Genomic DNA, 24,115 nt, shown 5'->3' on the forward strand with positions numbered 1-24,115 from the left:
TTACTGACATGCTATTTCAAGAACGGCGAATCGTTTTTCTAGCCTGAGGAAAACAACTCTTAACTACGTTTCTCGTATTCATTCGAATCCGGTGGATAGGAACCGGTTTTCATCCACAAGATAAAACTATGTCTAGCATCGTATTATATCATTGTCCAGCTTTCTACAAATATATAAAAATGTACAATCAAAAGATTAAAACCAGTTATTTTAGCCCGTGCCTTCGGCACCTCGGGGCTAAAAAAACTGGTTTTAATCTTATAATTGTACATTCTATATCCGCGGAAAGCTGTTTATAATACGATGCGAGAAATAACTATTCTTTAATCCAAATCATGATGCATGAATGAATATGTTATTACTTTGATTATTAGTATCCCCAACTTAGAGGCATATTGGTTTTAGAGAGGGGTATACATACACCCCACACCCTATGTTCAACGTTTAAACCAGAAGAATAGATTAGTTAAAAGAAAGAAATACCAGTTAATCTGAATTGAAATGTATTAAAGAAATACATATGTTAATTAAAATGCATAGGGGATAAAAATACAACAGCAAAATGCTAAAAAATGTATGTGTTAAAACATGATTATAAAATAACTTAAATCACAAAAAAAACAAGGTTGTTAGTATTAAATAGGAATTTAGAATGCAAATGGGGAGGTAGGTTGTGCTAAAATTCCGTAGAGGTGTGAGTTTTAAGGCTTAAAACAGTAGTAGAACGATAATTTTAACTAAATTAATATCTGTATTCCTTTTGAATAGAACCATAGACAAAAAAATTTATATATTTATTTTTAGTGAATATTATCGTTCTACTTCTATTTTTCAGCCTTAAAACTCAAACTATTACGGTATTTTAGCACAACCTACCTCCCTCTTATTAAAACAAATTTTACATAATAAAAACATGAATAAAAACAACCAAAGACATGGTAGTTGGTACATGAAATGTTTATTTGAAAAATTACATTTTACTTTCGATAAAAGAGGGAGAACACTTAAAATAATTTACTACCATTTCTCCCCCCAATAATTATAAATTGATAAAAGAGTGAGGCAGAATTAATCAAACTTCATTTGTCTCTTCTGTAAAAAATAGATGAAAAAAGATATTTCTTGAATCAAGGGTACTTAAAAATCCATGAAAATAGTTTAATTTGGTTTTGGTTTGATGTTATTGATGGCTGGTTGTAGAAGAGATTCAACAGTTTCATCCACAATCTTGGCAAGTTCTGCCTCCAAATCAGCCCATTCACTTAAAAAGCAAGAAAATTAGATCATGAATATTTTTACGAACTCAACTAAAGATATGATGGGCATTAAAGACATCTTTTATCAGGTAGTAACTGAATGCTGGTATATGACACAGTCTAACTAAGCGAGGAATAAAACCTGTTAACTCCCCGACAAACGAGTCTATATACACAGCTATCCTCAACAGTTTAGCGGATTTATAACCAACACGCTCCAAGCGGTCAATGGATCCTAAAAATAGACATACTTGCTGAATCATATCTGGTTTTACCTAAATTATACCTGCTCCTTCTTCGGGACTATAGGCTTTTAAAGATTTTCACTTAAATTACCCTATTATTTGACTTAAAAATAGCGTTCGACAAGACATCCTGTCGAGCTGTTTATACATTTTATTACAAAAAAGGAGTCATTTGCATTTAATATATTGATAAAATTGTTAACAGCGTTTGCTAAAACCATTATTTACAGTGTTTGTTTTTATACAAAATTACCATTCAAATATTAGAATGTTAATTCATACATTCACAAAACTTACTACTTAACATTAAAGGATTACTAATTGGTCAACCTGATCCTCTAGGTAAGGCGGGGGAGGAGGAAAATAGCCTAAAATAACTAAAAAAAAATTTATTGTGCTTTCTTGAAAAGTACAACCTAACAACTTTTCAGATCTTAAGCTTTATAAAACAAACTGGCTAATGTGAAGGAAACAAAGTTGCGGTTTTCGTTATATTTTCACATTAGCTTTTATCCTATTTCTAGCTCCTGCTGGTGCTCTAACCCGGCGGGGCCAATTGCCTAACCTTGCGGGGCAATCGCCTAACCTAACCTAATATAACCTTTCAAAAGCTACTGTTAAAATACGACGAAACCCGCAACTTCGTTTCCTTTACATGACCCAAAAAAACTTACTACTTTATAAAGTACTAGCGGCTACGCCCCTAGAGGCCTCTAGTGGCACTTTAAATGTTTTTGTTTGTTAAATTTAATTTTTTATGTACGATACCACCTTATTTGACGTTGAAGTCTTCCCTAAGGGGGGGATTTTTTTGTTTTTGGGGGGGTTAGGGGTGTCCCACTCCTCAAGAAAATATCTTAAAACCACCACAGGACCAGTAGGTATATTCCCTGAAGAGTAGAGCCCATTCGGTTCAGTGGTTACCGAGATCTTAAGCTTCAGACGGACAGACAGACGGACAGACAGACATCGTTCTACTTTGTATTATAGAGGATTGGTGACATTATGACTACAGTTTTAAGCTGAAATAGATATCAAAACAAAATATGAAATGTAATTAGTAAATTACAGGGCAGTAAGAAAAAAATATCATCAGAAAATGATCTAGTGTACGTTTAATTCTCCAGCTAGTCAAGAATAGCGGTTCCTAAAAAATAATTATATTGCCTAAGATTACAGTATAATATACTAACATGAATTTAGGATCAAATTTTTTTATTGGCACAAATGTAAAATGTATTTTATACTTATTCTATTTTTTAAAGTTTTAAGGTTTTTTTTTGTTTGTAGCTAGCTTAAGATTTTAATAACTAATGATTTGATTGAATTTTCGAAATAATGGAAAATTTAAATCGGTCTCAGAATGGTTTTAGGCTATTTTTCTGCCTTTTCCTTCCATTTTGAATACAAATTCCCTGGATGTTAAAGGGCAACCATATGTTTATTTATAGTAATAAAAGACATGTAACAATTTATGGAAAACAAAAGTAGCAGCATGTTTATCACAGGATGATTTTTATTTTTTGAGGAATAAAAGTAGTGCTTAGTTTAACCCACTAACCTCTGTTCGCGCGTTTTTTTGTGCTGTGAACTACAATCTAATACATATTTAATATTATTTCATAAATCTAAAGACTGTTGACCTGCTGTTTATATACTTACTGATAACTGCATCAAATATTTTTGGTATATAACGCCCAACACCTATGATAAGAATAGAAAATTAAATTATGCATTACTTTTTATCATATCAAGAGATAAAAATGATAATTGTGAAACTTGACAAGAAATTTATCTTTTGCATACCGATTTTCAATAGTATGCTATAATTAATAGCAAAGAAATTTACAATCATCTAAAAGATTAACTGTATTTTTATCTTGAGGAAAAGTTATAGGCTAGAGTACTAACCTATATATTATAATTGGATTTTTACTCCAGGCATAATATAAGAAAGTGGATGGTAGAAATATGATCAGCTTATTTGACTTCAAATTAAGTTAGCAGAGTATACTTAACATAAATACATCTATGTGTTTTAAGTTTTTAATAGCGAAAATATTACCTAATTGGGGTGGGTTTATCTTTTAATTTCAAAATCCGCGCGCTTGTCATGGGAGCTCTACCGCCCACTGTTAGATATTCATTTAAGTAACATTCAACAGACAACCAACACTTTGTCTGAGAAGGGAAAGGGGACATTGGGCTGTAGCAAAAGTTTTATAATAGTGTTTTCTTATTTGTTTGCTTACAACTTTGGAGACTTTTATTAAGTTTTGATTGATTGGTATTTAAGTTGAGTTTCCAAGCTTTTCAACCACTAAGTGTTAGCTAAATAAGGGGTAAATTTGTGTATCATCATTGGGGATTTACATCACTTTATAAGTCATTGTCTTATCCCTTTAGATTCCTGTCTCCCTACTCTAACTATTTATGCCGCGCACCTAATATAGTAACAGTAGGAACAATTTTTAACTTCTTTAATTGTACCGCGAACCTATCACATCCCCAACGAAGAGCGGATGCGCTACATGTCGAGCCATAGTTGCGGGTTAGTAGCAGAACTACTTTATAATTCATCTTGTCTGTCAGTCCATAACAATATGGTAAAATTTAATTTTAACCAATACTATATCAGATAGATAAGTCAATTTTTGTGAAGATATCCCTTAACAAAAAGTAACAGCATACAACGAACTTACTTTGTCTGTCAGTCTGTTGGTCATGCTACATTTTTATATTTATATTTAGGGGTTTCTCGGTTTTCTTATATATTCTCCTATCATTCTTTTCTTTTATTTCTATTTCCTATTTATTATGACAACTGAACTGATCATTTACTTTATCATTTACTTTGTCCCACCATTATATTTACGTTTTTCTTGAGGTTAACCTTGTTAAACCTTATATTAGATAAAATTACTTTAGTCTTAATACTATACCTCTATCATTAACTTAGTTTTTACTTATCCTCTCAACACTTTTCTTATTTTCTCGTCAACTCTTTCATATGGTTTTAATTTCATGAAATATGGATAGAATCGGCAGAGGGAACCAATAACAATTATATCGGTTAAATTTAAATCTAATACAAGACATTTGGGTGGCCTTAAAAGAAAATAGTAACATCTTTTTTGTATTAAAACTTATAAACAGCTCGACAGGATGTCTTGTCGAACGCTATTTTTAAGTCAAATAATAGGGTAATTTAAGTGAAAATCTTTAAAAGCCTATAGTCCCGAAGAAGGAGCAGGTATAATTTAGGTAAAACCAGGTATGATTCAGCAAGTTTGTCTATTTTTAGGATCCATTGACCGCTTGGAGCGTGTTGGTTATAAATCCGCTAAACTGTTGAGGATAGCTGTGTATAAAGATCAATTTTATACTTGAAGACACTATAACTTCAGATATTTCATAATCAAAGAAGATTTATCGAATAGTATTATAGACAGCTTTCCAGCTTTAATAAGGAAATTTATATAAAAGCAATTTTGTTAGGCCCGGTCTAAGAAAACTGGTATTAATTTTATGATTTTAATTTTAACATATGTGGAAAATTGTCTGTAATACGATGCTATACATAATTTTTCATTATTGCTAAGAACCAGTTCTAATCCAACGGATGTCAATGCGCAGCTTATTACAAATTTACCTTTGTGGAACTCCTGGCTTAGCACAATATTCCGTGTAGTACTTAATCTTAGGTTCAGTTCCTAAATTCATTTAGAAATATAATAAATTAATTATTAAACATTATACTTGAGTTATATTTTAAAAGCACTAAAAATAAAACAACTACAATTTAAGATTTAGTGTCTTGAACTGTAAATTATGCTTGTCCCCATAGTTTAATTGATACGTTCTCTCATTCATCAGCTTTAGAACTTTGGGGACTTTTATTGATTGGGTTGTACAAACAAGCAGTATACACTGCTTGAAAGATTTCCACAAATAATCATAAACCAAAGAAGGGGAAATTTTGTTCCTCATAATCAGGGGTGTACATTAAGAGATATAAGTTTCCCGGAATTTTAATGTAGGGAGGAGATTTAAAATCTGCATCAAATTTTAAGGATTTTTTATAAAATTCGTTTTTTGTATAATTCTTTATCTAAAAGCGGAAATACATATTAAGTTAAATAATTTTGGCATCCGTGATTGGTGGATTTAAAAAATCTGCGCTCTGATTGGATGTCGTACATCATTCAACCAATTAGAGCGCAGGTAGTATAAAATCCACCTATCCTATTGGTCAAAATTAATTAACTTAAAATGTATTTCCGCTTTTAAATAAAGAATTATACAAAAAACGAATTTTATAAAAAAAATCCTTAAAATTTGATGCAGATTTCAAATCTCCTCCCTACATTAAAATTCCGGAAAACTTATATCTCTTAGTGTACATCAATTTATCGTCAATTATCTTATTCTTTAGATCCCAGAAAAATTGTATTATAAAAACAAGAACTAAAACAAATTAATATTTTACCCACCAGATGTCCTCAGAGTGATAACAATTCCGTTCTCCAACCAAAAGGTTATCATATGACTTGACCTAAGAAATCATAATTGTATGAAATAGTGCTACAAAAATCAGATCAATCGGATGATTATTTCACATAAAAACTGTTGTTAAAAGGTTAAAATTCAACTTGTTTGAAATGGACGAAGAGACATTCTGGTTACGATTACAGAGTTGCTAGGCTTTCTAAATTGTACCTAACTACTACAGGAATCACCATGCAAAGTTTGAAACCGATAGGACAATTCAAACATGCCTAAATGAACGTAAAAAGCTATCCGTTACACAGGAACTCAACCTAATCAAAGAAAAGCTTCGCTTAAAAAAAAAACTATTGTACAGAGCATTCAGCTTTACTCATGGTGTGGTTTAATACAAGTCGGTTAAACAACAAAGAAAATACCGTTACACGAGTGTGTGTTAAAAAATTAAGGATTTAAAAGGGAAAATTTATTTATATTTCATAATCCTATCCCTTGGTCCCTACTTACACTTACTTTGAAGTAGGTAGCGTAGCCTTTTTGTCTGGAGTGGATGAATCATAGCCAGTGGTCAGATCTCTGATGTTAACTACAGCCACGCCTCCAAGACTTTCAGGATACTAAAAATAAATCGAATTTTGTTACTATTTAATAATGGTTTTAATCTGGTGATTAACCCCAAACGAGCACTGATTCCCCCACACCTTATTTCAGAAATAAATTGAAAATGATAGGGGGCAAGTAGTTTTATTTCCTATGCTTGACGACGCCTTCAAAAGGGCCCAAACCCTGTTGCAGATCAAAATATTTTTATATGAACCAAAGTAATAAACAAACAAAAACTTCTCAACCCCCCCCCCCCCCCCACCTTATACCTTATTTTCAATTTATTTCAGTATAGAGGGGAGTGTTCTGTGCTCGACAAGGCACTTTAAAGGAAACCGCCAAGTAAGTTTTGTCAAAATGTTTTGAGTTTCCTTGATAATTTACTAATTCATAAAATTTAAATATATAGGTACCTATATTACTTTGAATTAACTTTGCTTTCGAATGAAAATAAATTAGAGAGTACCTATATTTTTCTTAAAAATCCAGTTCTTTAAAAATAAAACTTAAAAACAAACTTACTGTATCAGGCTCGCCCTTGAATGCCCTAATTCTGTTGAATATCTTGTTGGTAAGCTCAGGATCATAACATAAGTAGTAGGAGTTCAGAGTATAATGATAGCCATACCTAAAATTGTTGTAGGGATTAAAGATAAAGTGAACAGAATAATGAAAACTAATTTTCTATCTAATTATTTTTAATGAATTTAGTCTTTTGTAGCTGGATCAATATTAGGGAAATGGCTATCCCTAATCCCCCTCTATGTACATATATGCCCTCTAAAAGAAATTTATGATTGTCTCAAATTAAAATAAACTCACTCCATGTAAATTTCCTTCAATTGATCAATGAGTGTAAGATTCTTCTCTTCGAGGTAAGCAATCAACTCTCCTATCTTGGCAACCGCTAAAATAGTTATTAAGCTAGAATCAAAAGGCATTAAGCATAGAAAAGGATCAACCTTTAAAAGAACAAGGATGACAACATCCATAAAAGCAAAGCTCTAAAACGGTAGAATAAAAGAACATTAACACTTGTAGAGTGTCATAACTGAATAATCAGAATACAAATGTAAAAAATCTAAAAAAAAATTGTAAGAAAATTTGTTTTAGAACTGCTTAAATAACGGATGCTGTTTAAGGACATACTTACATTTTTAGGCCATGATCATAGGAATGCTTCGCTTATAACATTGTACCTTATTGTAATAGGAATCAGTATATAAAGAATCAGAAATATTTTCCTAAAAAGTTTACCTGAAACTCCATCTTTGTCAAGAACAGCCGAGCCACACATAAACCCAATGGCTTCCTCAAATGCAAACAGAACATGCTTGTTTTCCCTAGTATAAAAAAAAGTACAAAATCAAATGCTTTGCTTTAGTCAAACATACAATTATATACAACTGAAATGACAATGTGAGATTTTCTCCCAAATCAAAATGCACAAAGGTAGGCATGAGATCCCGTAAAACTAAGTGTTTAGCACATGATAAAATACCCTAAAAAGTTTTCTAAAAATCATAAATATCTTCATATGAACAGGTTTTAGGAAAAATTACTTACCCAATAAGTTTGTGAGAAATATTTCCCATGTGCTTGAAACCAGTCAGAGTTTCAATAAAATTTGCTCCAATCTTTTTGGTGAGGGTGTTCAAAATTTTGGAAGACACGGTGGAGGCAAGCATGTAGATATCACTGGGCGAGACATCTAGATTAGAATATGAATTGTAATCAAAGTGAACGTTCTAAAGTAGTGTTAATGTATTAAATTACATTAAAAGATAAAAAAAATCATACAGCACAAGAAATAACTACCAAATTACACAAGTTTTAAGAAAAAACAGGAACCATTTTTCAAACATTTTTGTAATAACACTTTTTGAAGAAAATGTGCAATTTTTAAATATTTTAAAACTCTTAAAGTACCATTATTCTCATTTTAAAACTCCCTGTCTTTTTTTCATTTTTAAGCACTTTAGTGTCTGTATCATTTAAAGTTGGCTAATATACTAAAATCTACTTTTTGAGTTTACACCTTGATACCCATCATTTAATTTGTTAATAAAAGACACTAACCTGGATTTTTTTCTTGGAATATTTTGAGATGCCACCATCCCAGAAGAGCACCTATTTCATTTCCACTTAAAATCTTCCAGTTATCTCCATCCTTTTGAGCAACTCCAAGCCGGTCAGCGTCTGGGTCATTTGCCAGAATATACCTTGATATTATTATTATCTGGAGGAATTTTTTTTCTTTAAACTTAATGATCAATAATAAATCATCCAAGAAATTTAAAAGGTATTATCCTCTTAGAAATTTTTTTTTCAATATTGAAAATTTGAGTAGCGAACTATGAACTCTGGCCGCAGCGCTCGGCTCCCTAGCCTGCCTAGCCGCAGCGCTCGGCCCCCTTGCCTGCCTAGCCGCAGCGCTCGGCTCCCTAGCCTAAAACCTAACCTAAAATAGTTGTTCGTCGGTAGGTGGGGGGAGGGGGGGGGGGGGGGTACAAAATTGAAAAAAATTTTAAAAAAATTTTCTAAGAGGATAACGCCCTTAATCGGTAAGGTGGTTAGCAAGATCTTATGGGACAAACAAAAATCATTCATGTTTAATTTAACATAAAATATAAATTACACCTTAAACTTTTGTATTAATACTTTCATTTTGTAAATTAAAATAAAGTACAATTTTAAGTGTCAAATTTAAACTGAAATTTTAATGATATCAGCTTACTGTTTAAATATTGTGTCTAATTGAATTGCCTAATTGTAGAATTACTTAAAATTTATTTTATTACTTAAAGGGGATTGGGTATAAAAAGAAAGAAAGAAAACTTTCCCCAGATTAATTAGCAAAGATTTAAAAGCAGTTGACTTCGATTGAATCAAAAAAAGTAAAGTCTTTGAGTGCTTTTAAATAATGTTCAGAAATATGATAATATTAAAAAAGATCTTCTGCATTAAATGATTACTATGGCCTTTAAAAAAATACATATTTTTCTTCTTCTACCAATTCAAAAATGTTTCATTTAATGCTTTCTCGTCATTTGTATGGCCCTTAGGTCTTCTAAAACTGTGGTCTCCGAAAGATTTGTATGTGTGGGTGTCCATTAATAATTGGGGTGTTACAGGGATATCTCCTTGGACCCGTAATAATTTTTCTTAAAGTTTTGGAATCGTTTATAATGATTTTAAGGTCATTTTAGAGGTTAAGGGTGCAGTGCTATATATCGATAACAAACTTATTGAGCTAGTAGGTTACAGAAAACAAATTCTAGATGTTTAAGGTATGTCGTTACACGTAAGGACAGTAATCTTTTTTTTCGTTTAAAAAAGGCATCAGTTTACAAGAAAACTAATCCTGTTTCAGAGGTGAATTCTTAAAAAACTTTTGCCTCACTAAAATCAATTTGCCTCACTAAAATTTGAGTGAGACAAAATCATCCCTTCTAAATTTTTAGTGAGCCTCACTGATTTTAGTGAGGCAAATTTTTTTAAGAATTCACTTTAGATTATTTCGCCTAGCTTAAAAGTACACGATGTCAATGAAAGGCTTCAAAATTTACCTTGAGCCTAACTCATCAGCAGTTTTGAATGAGAGAGTTAGTGCAGTTTTACCCTCCTCAGGGTTGGGGAAATCCACAGTGGAAAATTCTGGGTCAGGATCCTGTTGCTCTGCAACACTGTGCAGCAAGTCAGCCTTAAAAAAATACAGTCATTAAATCTTTCATCATTTACTCTTTTGTTTGAAATCTCAATATACAAGTTGAAAGATTATATAATTTAATATCTTTGTTAACAAATTAAACAAAAAAATTCTAATAAAAGTTTGGTGAAAGTTCTTTATTTTTTGCTTTGTCTTAAATAATCAGAGCATTAGAACTTTTATTTTCCTTCAAAGAAAAGTGTTTTTAAAAGAATAACAATGGTCTAATTCTATTTAGATAGTTTTTTTCTTAAATTCTTAGTTAGAACTGTTTCCAATTAAAATGCAATCAAATCAATAAATCAATTCCTTTTCACATTGATGAAAATTTTGATATTTTGTGGAACAACCCTTGACGTAAAAGTTGTTCTGTTCTGTAACTAAAGGGAAGTGAGTAAGAAAGGAGAAAAAGAATGAAGTGGGTTGTAGGTAAATTTCACTTTGAATTGTTTGTCAGAATCACTGTCCCTTGTTCCTGTATGAATAGAAAGCCTTAATTTGTCCATGACTAAAGACATAGAAGTTAAATTGTGTTAAGAACAGTGTACACAATTTTATTTTACCTGGAAGCCAGCCTAGGTCCATGACTGATAGACATAAGGGTATCAAACTCTATTAATTACTGTAAATACAATTATATTTTACCTTGAAACCAGCCTTGGTCCATGACTGGTAGACATACGGATATCCAACTCCATGCATGGCTGGAGACAAATATATTTTGTCTTGAAACCAGCCTAGGTCCATACTTGTAAACATACAGAAAAACTAATTCATTTTACCTTGAAACCAGCCTTGATCCATGACTGGTAGACATACGGAAACCCAACTCCATGCATGGCTGTGTACACAATAGGTATGTTAAGCTTTTGATTCATCTCCATATTGTACACCTTGTCCTGAATCAAATGAAAGGATGAAAAATAAGCACTAAAGAAATCCAAACCAAAATGTTAAAATAAATATTACAAAATTGGTTGTTAAAATAAAAAAAGATTATTTCTAAATTATATTTATTCTAATACATTTACATACATTTATGTTGCCTAGTGGGTCGGAGGGGGAAGAACAGTAACACCTTAAAAAATTCTTTGATTTTTCTAACCAAAAAAATAATTATTGGGGTCTTTATTCCATCGGCCCACCTCTTTAGGAGAAACCAATAACAATTAAAAGACCGAATTGTACCTGAACAACTTGGAAGTAAGAGTTATTGACACGGTCCATGGGGTCAGACAGAAGTGGGTTAGAGGGATCTGGTTCCTGCAAAAAAAGATAAATTAAGAAAGATTTTAAAATTGTTACCACCATAGAGCAATTCATGTTTGGTTACAAAACCACTTTTAACATAATAACTGTAAACAAGGATGACATCATCCATAAAAGCAAAGCTCTTAAACGGTAGGACAAACGAACATTCACAGAACCAAATAAGCAAAACATGAATGTATTAGTCAAAACAAAATTATATAATTATAATAAATTTACCTTACTGTTAAGGGAATCATCATGTAAAGTTTTAAATTTATAGGACAATTCTTACATGTCTAATTCAAAGAAAAGAGCTCACAGTTACGGACGAACCGATCATAATCAAAGATACGCTTTTAAAAATGGTTAAAAGGAAACTGGTTTATTTTTTTACCTGGAATGCTCCGGATTCTGGTTCCAGAGAATTCAAAATTTCTTTCTGGATCTCTTTATCGTGGGGGGACAAAATCTGCAAGTAGAAAAATAAGTTCATAAATAAAAATAGCCGCTATAAGGTTTTGCTTTTTTATGAGCAAAAATATAGTTCAAAGTTAGAAAAAATCTTTCTTTGAATGTAGCAGTCTTAAATTGATATTTTTATTACCAGATTCTTTATATTTTCCAACTAGTTGTTTCGCCCCTAGTCTCTACTGGAGGGCAAGTGAAGGTAGGTCAGGGAAATAGCCTAAAACTACCCCAAGACCTTTATGAAACTTCACTAAATACGGAACAGCATTCTCCGAGATCTTAATCTTCACACGAAAAATCTTACTTATTTTATAGGACAATAAATAATAATAGGTTCACTGTGAGATTCTTAATATTTCCCAATATATATAAATAGAATAGATAACCTGTGAGCCATTGTCCCAGTAGACTTTATATCCATTGTCCCACTTAGGATTGTGGCTAGCTGTCACCATCACACCAGCTGATAAACCAAGCTAAAAAAAAATATTGTTCACTGATAAAAATAATTCAACAAATATAATTAGAATACTAACATATAGAAGGTAAAACAGAAAATAACAGGTATTCAAAGAAATCTTACTAAATTGATTTACAAAATAAATACTTATTAATGAACTAGCGGATGTGCTCGGGGCTCTTTTTTCAAAGGGGTAGGGAGATGCTTGAATAATAGCCTAAAACCATCCATACACTTTAATCTAAAAGTAAAATAGCCTAAAACCTTTCCTGGGCATATTTTAAGCATCTTGAAAGTGGAGAACTCAATCGGTTCATGTTGCAAATATTTCTGCAACATTGTAAAAATGTCTGGCGCTTCACGCCGCTCCGACCAGAATAAGAACCATGAAAGGATTGCAAGGCAGTGTGTTTTGAAATGTGAAATTGTCTATACTTCAATGTTGTTAAAAAGAATAAAAGCTTGAATATAAAGCTTGAATATAAAGTTTTCTTTAGTTATATGAAATGTTTAATAAAGACAAACATTCAGTATATGTTTAAATCTTTAGCTTTAAAACAAACAAACCCTTACTTTTCTATTAGGATTAGGTTTTTTTATTGCATACCTGGCGAATGGCAAATGGAATGAAAGGTGTTGGAGTAGTCGTCTTGAACAGATACACTGGAATATTTTCTCTCAAGAAAACACCAGCTGCCAACTTTGCCCATCTTTAAAAGGGAAAAATGAAAAGTTTCCCTTATATAAACATTTTTAAAAATATTCCTTAATAAGATTATTACTTTACCTTTAAAATCAAATTTTTAAAACTATTTAATCATTTTCCCCTGTTTAATAACCCGCTCATTTAACTAAACAGCTTTCCACGGATATAAAAATGTACAATTATAAGATTAAAACTAGTTTTGTTAGCCCTCAGATACCTAAGGCACGGGCTAACAAAACTGGTTTTAATATTATGATTGTACATTTTTATATTTATAGAAAACTAAATACATGATTTTTCTGTATTGCTTAGAACTGGTTCTAATCCAGCGGATATTAATCGGTTTCGAAGCTTTTCTGGAAAATTATTACCTTTCCGAATTGTATCGACCATCATAACCATATACAACCCCTTTAGTCTTGATATCCTAATAAAAACATTAATAATGAAGATCTATCTTTTTAGTGCTGAGACTTCTCTGTAATTCACTTTGTCTGTCAGTCCGTGACGATAGGGAAAAATTGTTAGTTTCTCTACTGCTACTTAAGATAGACTGCTGATTTTTTGTGCATACACTAAACAATTTACAAAAGAACATCTACATGGTAACTCACTCTGTCCATTTGTCCATTCGATCTTTTGGTGCTTCGCTACTTATGAATATGGATATTGTCATCCTTGTTTTTTTTTTATATTTTTACTATTCATTTTGTTTCACATTTTAGATAATTAAGCTATCGACTTCTAACTCACTTCTTTAAAGCTTGGAATCCCTCACTCTGTCTGTTGTTTGTAACGCATGTTATGCATAGTGAATAATTCTTTTTTTTTGTGCAAGGAGTATAAAGATTATTCAGAAGTAATCTGCAAACAATACATCGACAGTTGAAGTAGGTTTTCTGAACATGTCCAGTGGTGTTATGTGGTGATACAACCAATTTAAGCATACTTCAACCATTTTTAAAAAGACGTCCTTTGGCAACACATACTTTTTACTATATACTTAACTATAATAAAATAATAGGAAAGAAATCAAATTTGACTTTAATTTAATTGTTAATTTTATATTAAAGAGAATTTACCAACCTCTTGGACTCTCAACAGATAATTCTTGAGTCCTTGAGTCACTTGAATTATGACCAAGTCATTCATCTGCCCAAACCTGAATATTAAACAAATCAATTAAAATCAACTAAGGGGGGTCTGGGGGTGGATGTGACAAATTATCAGACCTATAACACAAAGTAACCTAACCAAAATTAAAAGGTTTCAGCGCTTGCAGTTGCTTTTCTGATTTACAATGTGGAAAAAGTGTATATAAAACCGAAAACCGCCGTTTCTCATCGATTTTTTTCTTTCTTGTCAAATTAGACCTCTATACATAAATCAATCCTATACATGCAATCACTTTAATAAGCAAATTACTCATTTTGTTTTTCTAAACTTACCCTGGCCCCATTCTGCCGCGGATGCCAGCTGTTCCAAACTCAAGTCGCCTAAAAAAAATTATTTTTTAGTTTATTTAAAAATGCTAAGATCTGATGATTTTTAATGTTAAATCAAAAATTATCATTATTAAAACAAAGTGAATTGTTTTTAGGACATTAAACGAATATTATTTATGTTAAAATTTTTTAGATATTTCAATCTTTTGTGAAGTTTAGAATATTTTAACATAGTACATTTTTATACACGTTTTAAGCAAAATAATATCTACAAAATGTTAAACAAACACGTTTAATTTCAATGTACTAAAGGGATTATATGTAATACAATATTATGAAATTATTAATATGAACAAGGATGACAACATCCATAAAAGCGAAGCACTGAAACGGTAGGACAAACGGACACTAACACTTGTATAGTGTAAGAACTGAATAATCAGAATATAAATGTCGAAGCAAAATTGTAAGTAAAATTGTTGAATAACTGCTTGATACAGAATAATGTTTATGGACATACTTACATTTTTAGGACTTGATTATAGAGTTGCTTCGCTTATAATATTGTACTTTGTTGTCCCAGGAATCAGTATACCAAAAATCAGATCAATCGGATTATTAGATCACATAAAAATTTGTTGTTAAAAAAGTAAAAAATCAACATGTTTAAAATGGACGTACGGACATTCTGGTAATGATTATAGAGTTGCTACGCTTTCTAAATCGTACCTAACTACTACAGGAATCACCATGCAAAGTTTGAAATCAATTGGACACTTCTAACATGCCTAAATTAGCGAAAAAAGCTATCTGTTACGGACGGACGGACGGACGGACGTACGGACGGACCGACCCTAATTATAGAAAAGCTTCGCTTTTAATCCTTATACTAAAGTAACAGGATGTTTGTCTGTGTGTCTGTCTGTGTGTACCAAAGGATCTCGCTAACCGCTGAACCGATCGGGTTCTCCTTAACAGGGTAGATTCTCATATGTCCTGGGAAGGTTTTTAACTATTTTGGGGGAGGGTACTACCACCCTCCCAAAAGAAATGACAAAAAAATTGAAAATTTTCCTAAAATCTGGGAGACTTCAACGTCAAATAAGGTGGTATCGTACATAAAAAATTAACTTTAACAAACAAAAACATTTAAAGTTCTACTAGAGGCCTCTAGGGGCGTAGCCGCTAGTAATATAAATATTTTAATATTTGTTTCTGTATATTACAGCGTTCGCTTTTCTTCAAGATGGCGACAAGTTCGAGTACCGGCACCACAAATTGATATTTACAGTGTGAGAATGCCTTAGCTCCTACAAATGGAGTTATGAAAGGGTAGGTTGTCTGCTGGTTGTCAATAGTCATTTATCGTATCGTATTATAGACAGGTTTCTGTGGAAATTAAAATTGTCTGTAATGCTTTGCTATACATGATTTTTCTGTATGGCAAAATATAGGTTCTTAAACTGTTGTTCAAGTGAAACTTACTTTAGCATAATTTTGCCAAGTTTATCCCAGTCTTGTGTGATTTTAAGCTCGGACACCTAAACATTTCAAATTCAATATAAAGCTAGAATAAGTTATTAGCAATTAGGATCTTAGCAATCATGTCTTTTTGTTAGTTGGTAGGTTGTTGTTGAAAGCACAACAATAGTAAAAAGATATCACTTATTGTGTGTAATTGTATGGAGAAGACAATGAACGACGATAAATTGATGTACGTTTGGGTACTCACTTAATGAATCAACCAATCAAATTCAAACTAAGGTCCCTAAAGTTGTTAAGCAAAAAAAAACACGTTATTATAAAACTTTGGGTTCTAGTGTAACGTGTCTTTCCTCTCTGGTCTTTTTCGAGATAGCCGTGCTTATCTTTTTCTATTGAATGATTTTCCAATGAAAAGAAATTAGTTTCAGATTTATAATATCCTGTTTACAATAAAGTTTTAGTTTTTAGAACAATTTCCAGATAAGAAGAAAATCTTATCTTTAGAAATCGGAGAATTAATGTTTTGGAATTTTGTTTCAAAACACTTTTATTAAAAATAACTTACATAAAAAAAAGGAATCGACAATATATAGCATATATTGACTTTATTCAAGGGAGGGAGACACAAACATTCCCTTCAAAGAATTTTCATAAAAAATCTAGCTTCTAGGCGTTTTTAGTTGACCCTTCTCTCAACCTTACCCCATTGTTTCTACTTTAAACGATAAACTTTATCACTAGCTTCTCCCCTAGAGGTCTCTAGAGCACCTGAGCTAAGGGAGAGGGGAAAATGTTGATTACAAAAAGAAAAGTAAAATAAAGTGGATGTGGTTATTTCTTTTTAGAGGGGATTTCTCTTGGGAGGGATGAGGTATCCTCCCCCAAATAGTAATAAACCATCCTTGGACCTAGCAAGACAATTGGTTTCACACGGACAGACATCCTGTAACTTTCATATAAAAAGAATACAAATTTTACCTCGGCTTTTGATTTGTCATTTTCATCCCAAGAGAGCCACTGCCTAATAAAAAAAATATAGAAGTATAGAAAAAAAATTTATAATTTTAGTTAAACAGGGATGAACTCTTACATTAAAAGCAAAGGATTTGCTTATGTTAAAAAGACAAATACAAAAATTTAAATTTTATACTTTCCTTTAACTAATTAATATCCAATGATCCAATATTGTCAAATCTAGGTATTCATACTTGAAAGTATAGACTGACTTACTGAGTTCATTTTTCATTAGATTGTAGAATAGCTTCGCTATTAATGATTGTAAAAATCAACTTACTCTGTCAATTCTTTTATTTTATTTATTTCCTCTGAATCCATTTTAGTTCAATTCTGCAATTTTAAAAATGAACAAATTACAATCTAAATAATTGACTAGATCCTGCCAACCTTTGATTACCTTGTCAATGCCACATAAAGACTAGACTCTTGTCTCTGACTTTTTATCATGAGGTCCAACAGTTTAGGAAAACTAAGGGGAGCAGTGTCTTCTGTCAAATGTATAGGTAATTAGGTATAATGTCTCCCAAAAGAACAATCAACTTTTGATTGGATGATTTTTTTCTAGAAGTTTCCAAGGTACATGCATAGAGAAAAAATAAAAGAGTCGAATCAAAGTAGTTAATGGAGGATATAAATTTACGCCTGTTTATCGGCCAAGGCATTACTCTTAATTCAACGGTTTTGTTACCTTTCAATGATTTGATATTTAAACAAGTATGACAATATCTGTTAAAACAAAGCTCAACAGATCAAACGAACATTAACAAATATACAGTATCAACGCAGTTGAAATTCAGCACCATTTGGAGGAAGTCTGAACAAAAATTCAGTAAATATCTATCCCAAAAATAGAGGGGGCTTAATTTGGACAAACTTACATTGGACTTGATTATGGAGATGTATTTTTTTGGACGAAGGTACGGACGGACGTTGTGACCTTCACTTAATGTAGTAAAGCTTCACTTTCAATAATGATCATATTCTTTAAGTTTTTGTACGTGACAATTCTGAACATCAATAATAAATTATTGTTCAATTTCTGTAAATAAAAGTGCACACATATGCTAACACTGCTAGTTTAATCTTGAAACTGGAAAGATATCAGATTATTATTTTAATGTTGTTGTTGTATTTGCATTTTAATAAAATTTTACACTTGACACACTGCACATTGGGGCAAATCAAGCAAAAAGGGGATTTAATTATATAGTACCCTTAAAATTCATCCCACAAAAATTTCATTTTATACTTTTTTGTAGGCAACTTAACAACGAACAAATTTGCTTTTATGTTTGTTTCTGTCATTTGAAAGGAACATGGAGATAAAGGTCATTTAATGAAGGTAGATAGAAAATTACCGGAATAACACCCCACGAAAATAGCCCCCCTTTACCCTATCCATCTATCTATTAATCTCTCTATCCATCCGTCTATCTATTCATCTATCTATCCATCTATCTATCCATCTATATATCCATCTATCTATCCATCTGTCTATCCATCTATATATCCATCTATCTATCCATCTATCTATCCTTCTATCTATCCATCTTTCTATCCATCTGTCTATCTATCTATCTATCCATCTATCGATCCATCTATCTATCCATCAACTATTTATCTATCTATCCATCAACTATCCATCTATCCATCCACCTATCTATCCATCTATCTATCCATCTATCTATCCATCTATCTATCCATCTGTCTATCCATCTATCTATCCATCTGTCTATCCATTTACTCATCATCTATCTATCCATTTACTCATCATCTATCTATCCATCTATCTATCCATCTATCTATCCATCTGTCTATCCATCTATCTATCCATCTATCTATCCATCTATATATCCATCTATCTATCTATCCATCTTTCTATCCATCTGTCTATCTATCTATCTATCTATCCATCTATCGATCCATCTATCTATCCATCAACTATTTATCTATCTATCCATCAACTATCCATCTATCCATCCATCTATCTATCCATCTATCTATCCATCTATATATCCATCTGTCTATCCATCTATCTATCCATCTGTCTATCCATTTACTCATCCATCTATCTATCCATCTATCTATCCATCTATCTATCCATCTGTCTATCCATCTATCTATCCATCTATCTATCCATCTATCTATCCATTTATCTATCCATCTATCTATCCATCTATCTATCCATCTATCTATCTATCCATCTTTCTATCCATCTGTCTATCTATCTATCTATCCATCTATCGATCCATCTATCTATCCATCAACTATTTATCTACCTATCCATCAACTATCCATCTATCCATCCATCTATCTATCCATCTATCTATCCATCTATCTATCCATCTGTCTATCCAACTATTTATCCATCTGTCTATCCATTTACTCATCCATCTATCTATCGATATATCTATTCATCTACCTATCCATCTAACTATCCATCAAAGTGTTCAAAGTGTCAAATTTGGGGTCATAGAATTCATTTTAGTAGAAGGGGAGAGGATGGTGTAAAGGGGGTGGATGGGGATTCTTATTTTAACAAGCTACAAGTTTCACTTAATAATAAATCCATTATAAATGTGGGCATTATTGACATAGATTTTTATTAGCTAATATCTATATTTATAATGATATTATGATTCTTGTTTACTGTTTATATGTATACTAGCGGCTTCGCCCCTAGCCTCTATGGGCTTTGCTCCAAGAGGTAATTAAACAAGGATGACAACATCCATAGAAGCGAATCTCTGAAATGGAAGGACAAACGAACATTAACACTTGTGAAGTGTAAGAACTGAATATTAATGCATGTCTATAAAAGATTGTAATTAAAACTGATTAAATACATGTTACTGTTTAAGGACATACTGACGTTTTTAGGGCTTGATTATAGAGATGCTTCGCTTATAACACTATACCTTAATGTACTAAGAATAAGTACTGAGTATTCAGTAAATCAGATGAATAGGATATTTTTAACATTCAAAACCATTATTTGTTGTCATAAAAGTAAAAAATCAGCTTGTTATAAAGGACCAGTAGATATATTCCCTGAAGAGTAGAATCTAATCGGTTTTGTGGTTACCGAGATCTATTGGTACGGACGGACAGACAAACATACATCAAGCTACTTTGTATTATAGATTAACATCCAGGGATCTAAGGAACAAAACAATAACCGATTAATGTATGTACTTGTACATCCCCAATATAGATACATTAAATAATAAATTATATTACAAAATTGATTGTCTGTAGATGACAATTAGTGGTTGAAAAGTTTTGATACTCATCTTAATGAACCAACCAATTAAAAATCAATCAAATTTCCTAAAGTTGTTATGCCAACGAATACAAAAACGTTATTATAAAACTTTGAAGTTTGGGGACTAGTGTAATGTCCCCTCCCTTTCTAAATAAAACTGAAGACGCTAAACATGAAGACCATGTAACTACAAAACTTAAAAACAAAGCATTACCAATAGACAGACAGATAAACTACTTGCTAATTCCAATTTAAAATGATTATAAGAACACTACGTTATTTGAATGTTAGCTTTACCTTTCCGCAGTGAGGGAGGGGACATTGGGCTGTTTATAACACTAGTCCCCAAAGTTTTACAGTTGTGTGTTCGAACATTTTAACTACTAACTTTGATCTACACAAGGGGTAATTTTGTGTATTATCATTGGGGATGTACATCAATTTATTGACCTTTGTCTTCTCCCTTTAGATCCCTGATATTTGTAATAATCCATAGAAACGCTTATTTAGTTACATTAAAACATCAAACATAAAGAGGTTTAGATTTAGGTTTAGCACCCCCCTTCCCTCCCCTCCCCATCATTTAGTCAATAGAACTTTGAAATATTCATTATCAACTTATATTCAAAGTCTGATCAAATAAATATTTCTCATAACTATGTTTTTGCGTCTTTTATTTATATGTATTACATCTTACATTTGACTTTAAAAGCGCATTTAAAAGCTTTTTCTTACAATCTTTTCTTGCACCCACCTTTAGAAAACGGGCTAAAAACCCCTACGGGGGCGCGGGGGGGTAAATGAAACCAGTACAGGCGATTATAATATGTCTTTGGGCAATCAAATATCGTTTTTTTAGTCGGTGGCAACCAGTGAAAACATGTTTCCTGATACTGTCTACTTAAATGTTGATTTTAAAACAGACAAAAATAAACTAAAATCTTGACTTCAACTAGAATTATTTAGGACTAATTTCTTCAATTTGTGTTTTTTTCTTTTATACTGTCAAAATATATGTAATGCATGACTCATCAAAAGTTATTTTGTCTAATTACGTTAATTCTAAGAGATTTTATAATACTTTTAAAATTGTTGGTGAAACACAAAAAGTATGCCTTTTTCTGTAAGAAAATTTTTGCATTTCTTGACTTCCATGCATTAGAATGCTTACTTGAAAAGCGTATTTTTACGATTCCTTTGAAATCTGATGTACATTGGGTATGATAATACTCATAAAATGTTTAAAACTTGATTTGGGGGTGGTGAATTGATGCCCCTTGTTGCCCCTATGTGCACTGTAAAAATATTAATATTTAGAAGAGAACCTTTTTAAAAATTAGGGTCTCTACATCTCAAAACGTCAAAAATAATCAGATCCTTTGCAGGTAGGGGCATAGGATTGAATCTATTGTTTATCATTTGAAATTAGACATGATAGACTTGTCTGATTATTATGAAACTTATAACAGAAGTTCCCTATATGGATGTTGACATCCTTGTTAATTAATAATACTTTACATTTATAAAATTAAATATAATGACAACTTTTTTTACAGTGTTTTGGATTAAAAAAAAACACATTATATATGCATAAATCATATGAGAAAGCAACTTATTTGCTATTGAAATTAAAAATGTATCATATAAATAAACTTGAACAAGCATAAATAATATTTTTATAGCAAAGATACTTGACAAGTCTTAATTATTCCTATCCTAGTATGTTGGTCTATCTATAATTCTAATATTACAAACTATATATAATATAGAGTTTACTTACTATCAAAACGATTGAGTTCTTTTTTTTTAAGGAGGCTCCACTTAAGTCACGGGATAGTTTTAGGCCCTTTCAGCCCCCTCCGTCTCCCTTCCAATAAAGGTCCAAAGGGACACACAGCCGTTAGAAACTCCAAAATCATCCGGACAAAAAAAGTGGCTGACCATACATAATAAAACTGTGTTAATAATCTTTGATTTGGCTTATTAGTGGTTGCAATAAAGTTTAAAACTAGCTACCAACATTTAGAATTAACTCAGAGTTTAAAAAGATATTTAAACACGCCTGGTTTGAATTAATTTAGATATTTTTCAGAGTACAATGAGCCAAAATGCTATAGAATGTATTTTTGTTTTTAATTGTAGAGATACTACGAACCTACAAAATTTAACAATCTAAATGAAATTTAGAGTAGCTTCAATAATAAAAAGATTTAAATAGTTTTTAGCAGCAAATCTTCTTTACATTTTATAGAATATGAATATATATGTCACTCAAAATTGACTGACATTTACGTTAGAATGATTTAAAATAAAAATGTACAGTAGATTTTAAAAAATTCTTTTATGATTATATATATATTATTACAAACTGTTATAATCACACATAGAAAAATCACTTATTATATCTTATAATAATCACAAACAATACATAAATCATATAATTTCTCTTAAAGCCGGCTTTATCATGTAATACAAATATAACATCTGATAAAATTTTCTTCTTTCCCAGCCAGAGAATCCAGTTTAAACTTGTGTATTCCCCCCTCTCTATACAAAGATTCAAGCATTACGTGTATATATGTATTATGTATATATGATATTGTTTTGATTCCCATAGCAGACAATTGTTTGATAGATATATAGAGACACACAGCTTTCTTTTCCTTACTTTCCACAATTTTAATACACAATACAATGTAGTTTGATGTCTGTCCGTCCCTTAAGATCTCGGTAACCACTGAACCGATTGGATTCTACTCTTCAGGGAATATACCTACTGGTCCTGTGGTGGTTTTAGGCTATTTTCTTGGAGGGTGGGACACCCCCCCCCCAAAAGAAAAAAAAAATTCCAATAAATTTAAGAGGCTAGGGGCAAAGCCGCTAGTACATAATACAACGTAGAACGATTTTCTAAGTCTGTATATCTGTCCTTTTTTTTACACCTGTCTGAAGCTTAAGATATCGGGTACTTCTGAACCGATTGAGCTCTGCTTATCAGAAAATATCGTAGGTCATACCTATTTATAAATATCTTATGGATTGAAAATATTATTGCCCCCTTGCTTCCCCCCCACCAAGAATTTTTTACTTAATTTTAAGACAACGAATGCTGGGGTTGACTGATTAAATCCTATAACGTATGTTCGTCTGCATAATTTTTAGTTTCTGGAATCTGTGATCTGTTTTACTTTTGGATTTTGTTATGCCTGTTTAGTCTTATTATTATACTTTACACTCTGTATTTCTTTATAGTTGCCTCTAGGATATTTATACAGCTTCTTTGAAAAGTATAACTAACTCTTAAGATCTTTAGTTTCAGACAAAAAAAAACATTTTATTATAGGATATCTAAAAAAAAACTTATACTAGAAGTTGTGGTTTATTTAAATAATTTACCATATGTGGTAAAGTCACTCTTTACCACAATAAGTACCTCCTTAAGATATCCCATGAACTAGGGAACCTTATTATCACTAGGTAGGTACTTGGAAGACGTAGGCTGGGAGGACTTCTGGGATGGAAGGTCATCTTGGTGAGGGTTCTTCAGGCAGGAAGGTCTTCTTGATGGACTGCTACTTCCTTGTTATAATACAAAGATAATATTTGTTAAATAACAAAGATTTCTTTGGAGTTATATATTTATTTTGACTGTTAACAGTTTCAAAGCAAATACAGAACTGATTTATTACAATAAATATC

At 31.7% G+C, this 24,115-nt stretch overlaps 1 protein-coding gene across 1 annotated transcript; it reads right to left on the bottom strand.

Annotated features, from left to right (window-relative positions):
- Positions 1 to 966: 966 nt before the first annotated feature.
- Positions 967 to 17,528, bottom strand: Pgm2a (phosphoglucomutase 2). The gene is made up of 21 exons (XM_080152718.1): positions 17,429 to 17,528; positions 17,113 to 17,155; positions 16,135 to 16,190; positions 14,653 to 14,700; positions 14,291 to 14,366; positions 13,576 to 13,631; positions 13,106 to 13,208; positions 12,425 to 12,514; positions 11,965 to 12,039; positions 11,508 to 11,582; positions 11,102 to 11,218; positions 10,180 to 10,313; positions 8,690 to 8,832; positions 8,177 to 8,321; positions 7,868 to 7,953; positions 7,433 to 7,517; positions 7,133 to 7,238; positions 6,521 to 6,624; positions 5,995 to 6,056; positions 5,154 to 5,214; positions 967 to 1,261 (listed from the first exon to the last, which is right to left on the bottom strand). Exons 1-21 carry the CDS (start codon positions 17,467 to 17,469, stop codon positions 1,159 to 1,161), a joined length of 1,809 nt encoding a protein of 602 aa, XP_080008844.1. The 5' UTR covers positions 17,470 to 17,528; the 3' UTR covers positions 967 to 1,158.
- Positions 17,529 to 24,115: the final 6,587 nt, after the last annotated feature.

The sequence above is a fragment of the Acartia tonsa genome, chromosome 3, assembly GCF_053477335.1.
Source record: "Acartia tonsa isolate MP-2025a chromosome 3, ASM5347733v1, whole genome shotgun sequence".
Taxonomy (NCBI): Eukaryota; Metazoa; Arthropoda; class Copepoda; order Calanoida; family Acartiidae; genus Acartia; species Acartia tonsa.

Coding starts and splice junctions, on each gene's coding strand:
- Pgm2a (XM_080152718.1), bottom strand. CDS start 17,469: ATGGATTCAGAGGAAATAAATAAAATAAAAGAATTGACAGA. Junction 11,583..11,964: donor CAGAATCCGGAGCATTCCAG/GTAAAAAAATAA, acceptor CTTTTTTTGCAG/GAACCAGATCCCTCTAACCC. Junction 6,057..6,520: donor GCTACGCTACCTACTTCAAA/GTAAGTGTAAGT, acceptor ATGATTTCTTAG/GTCAAGTCATATGATAACCT.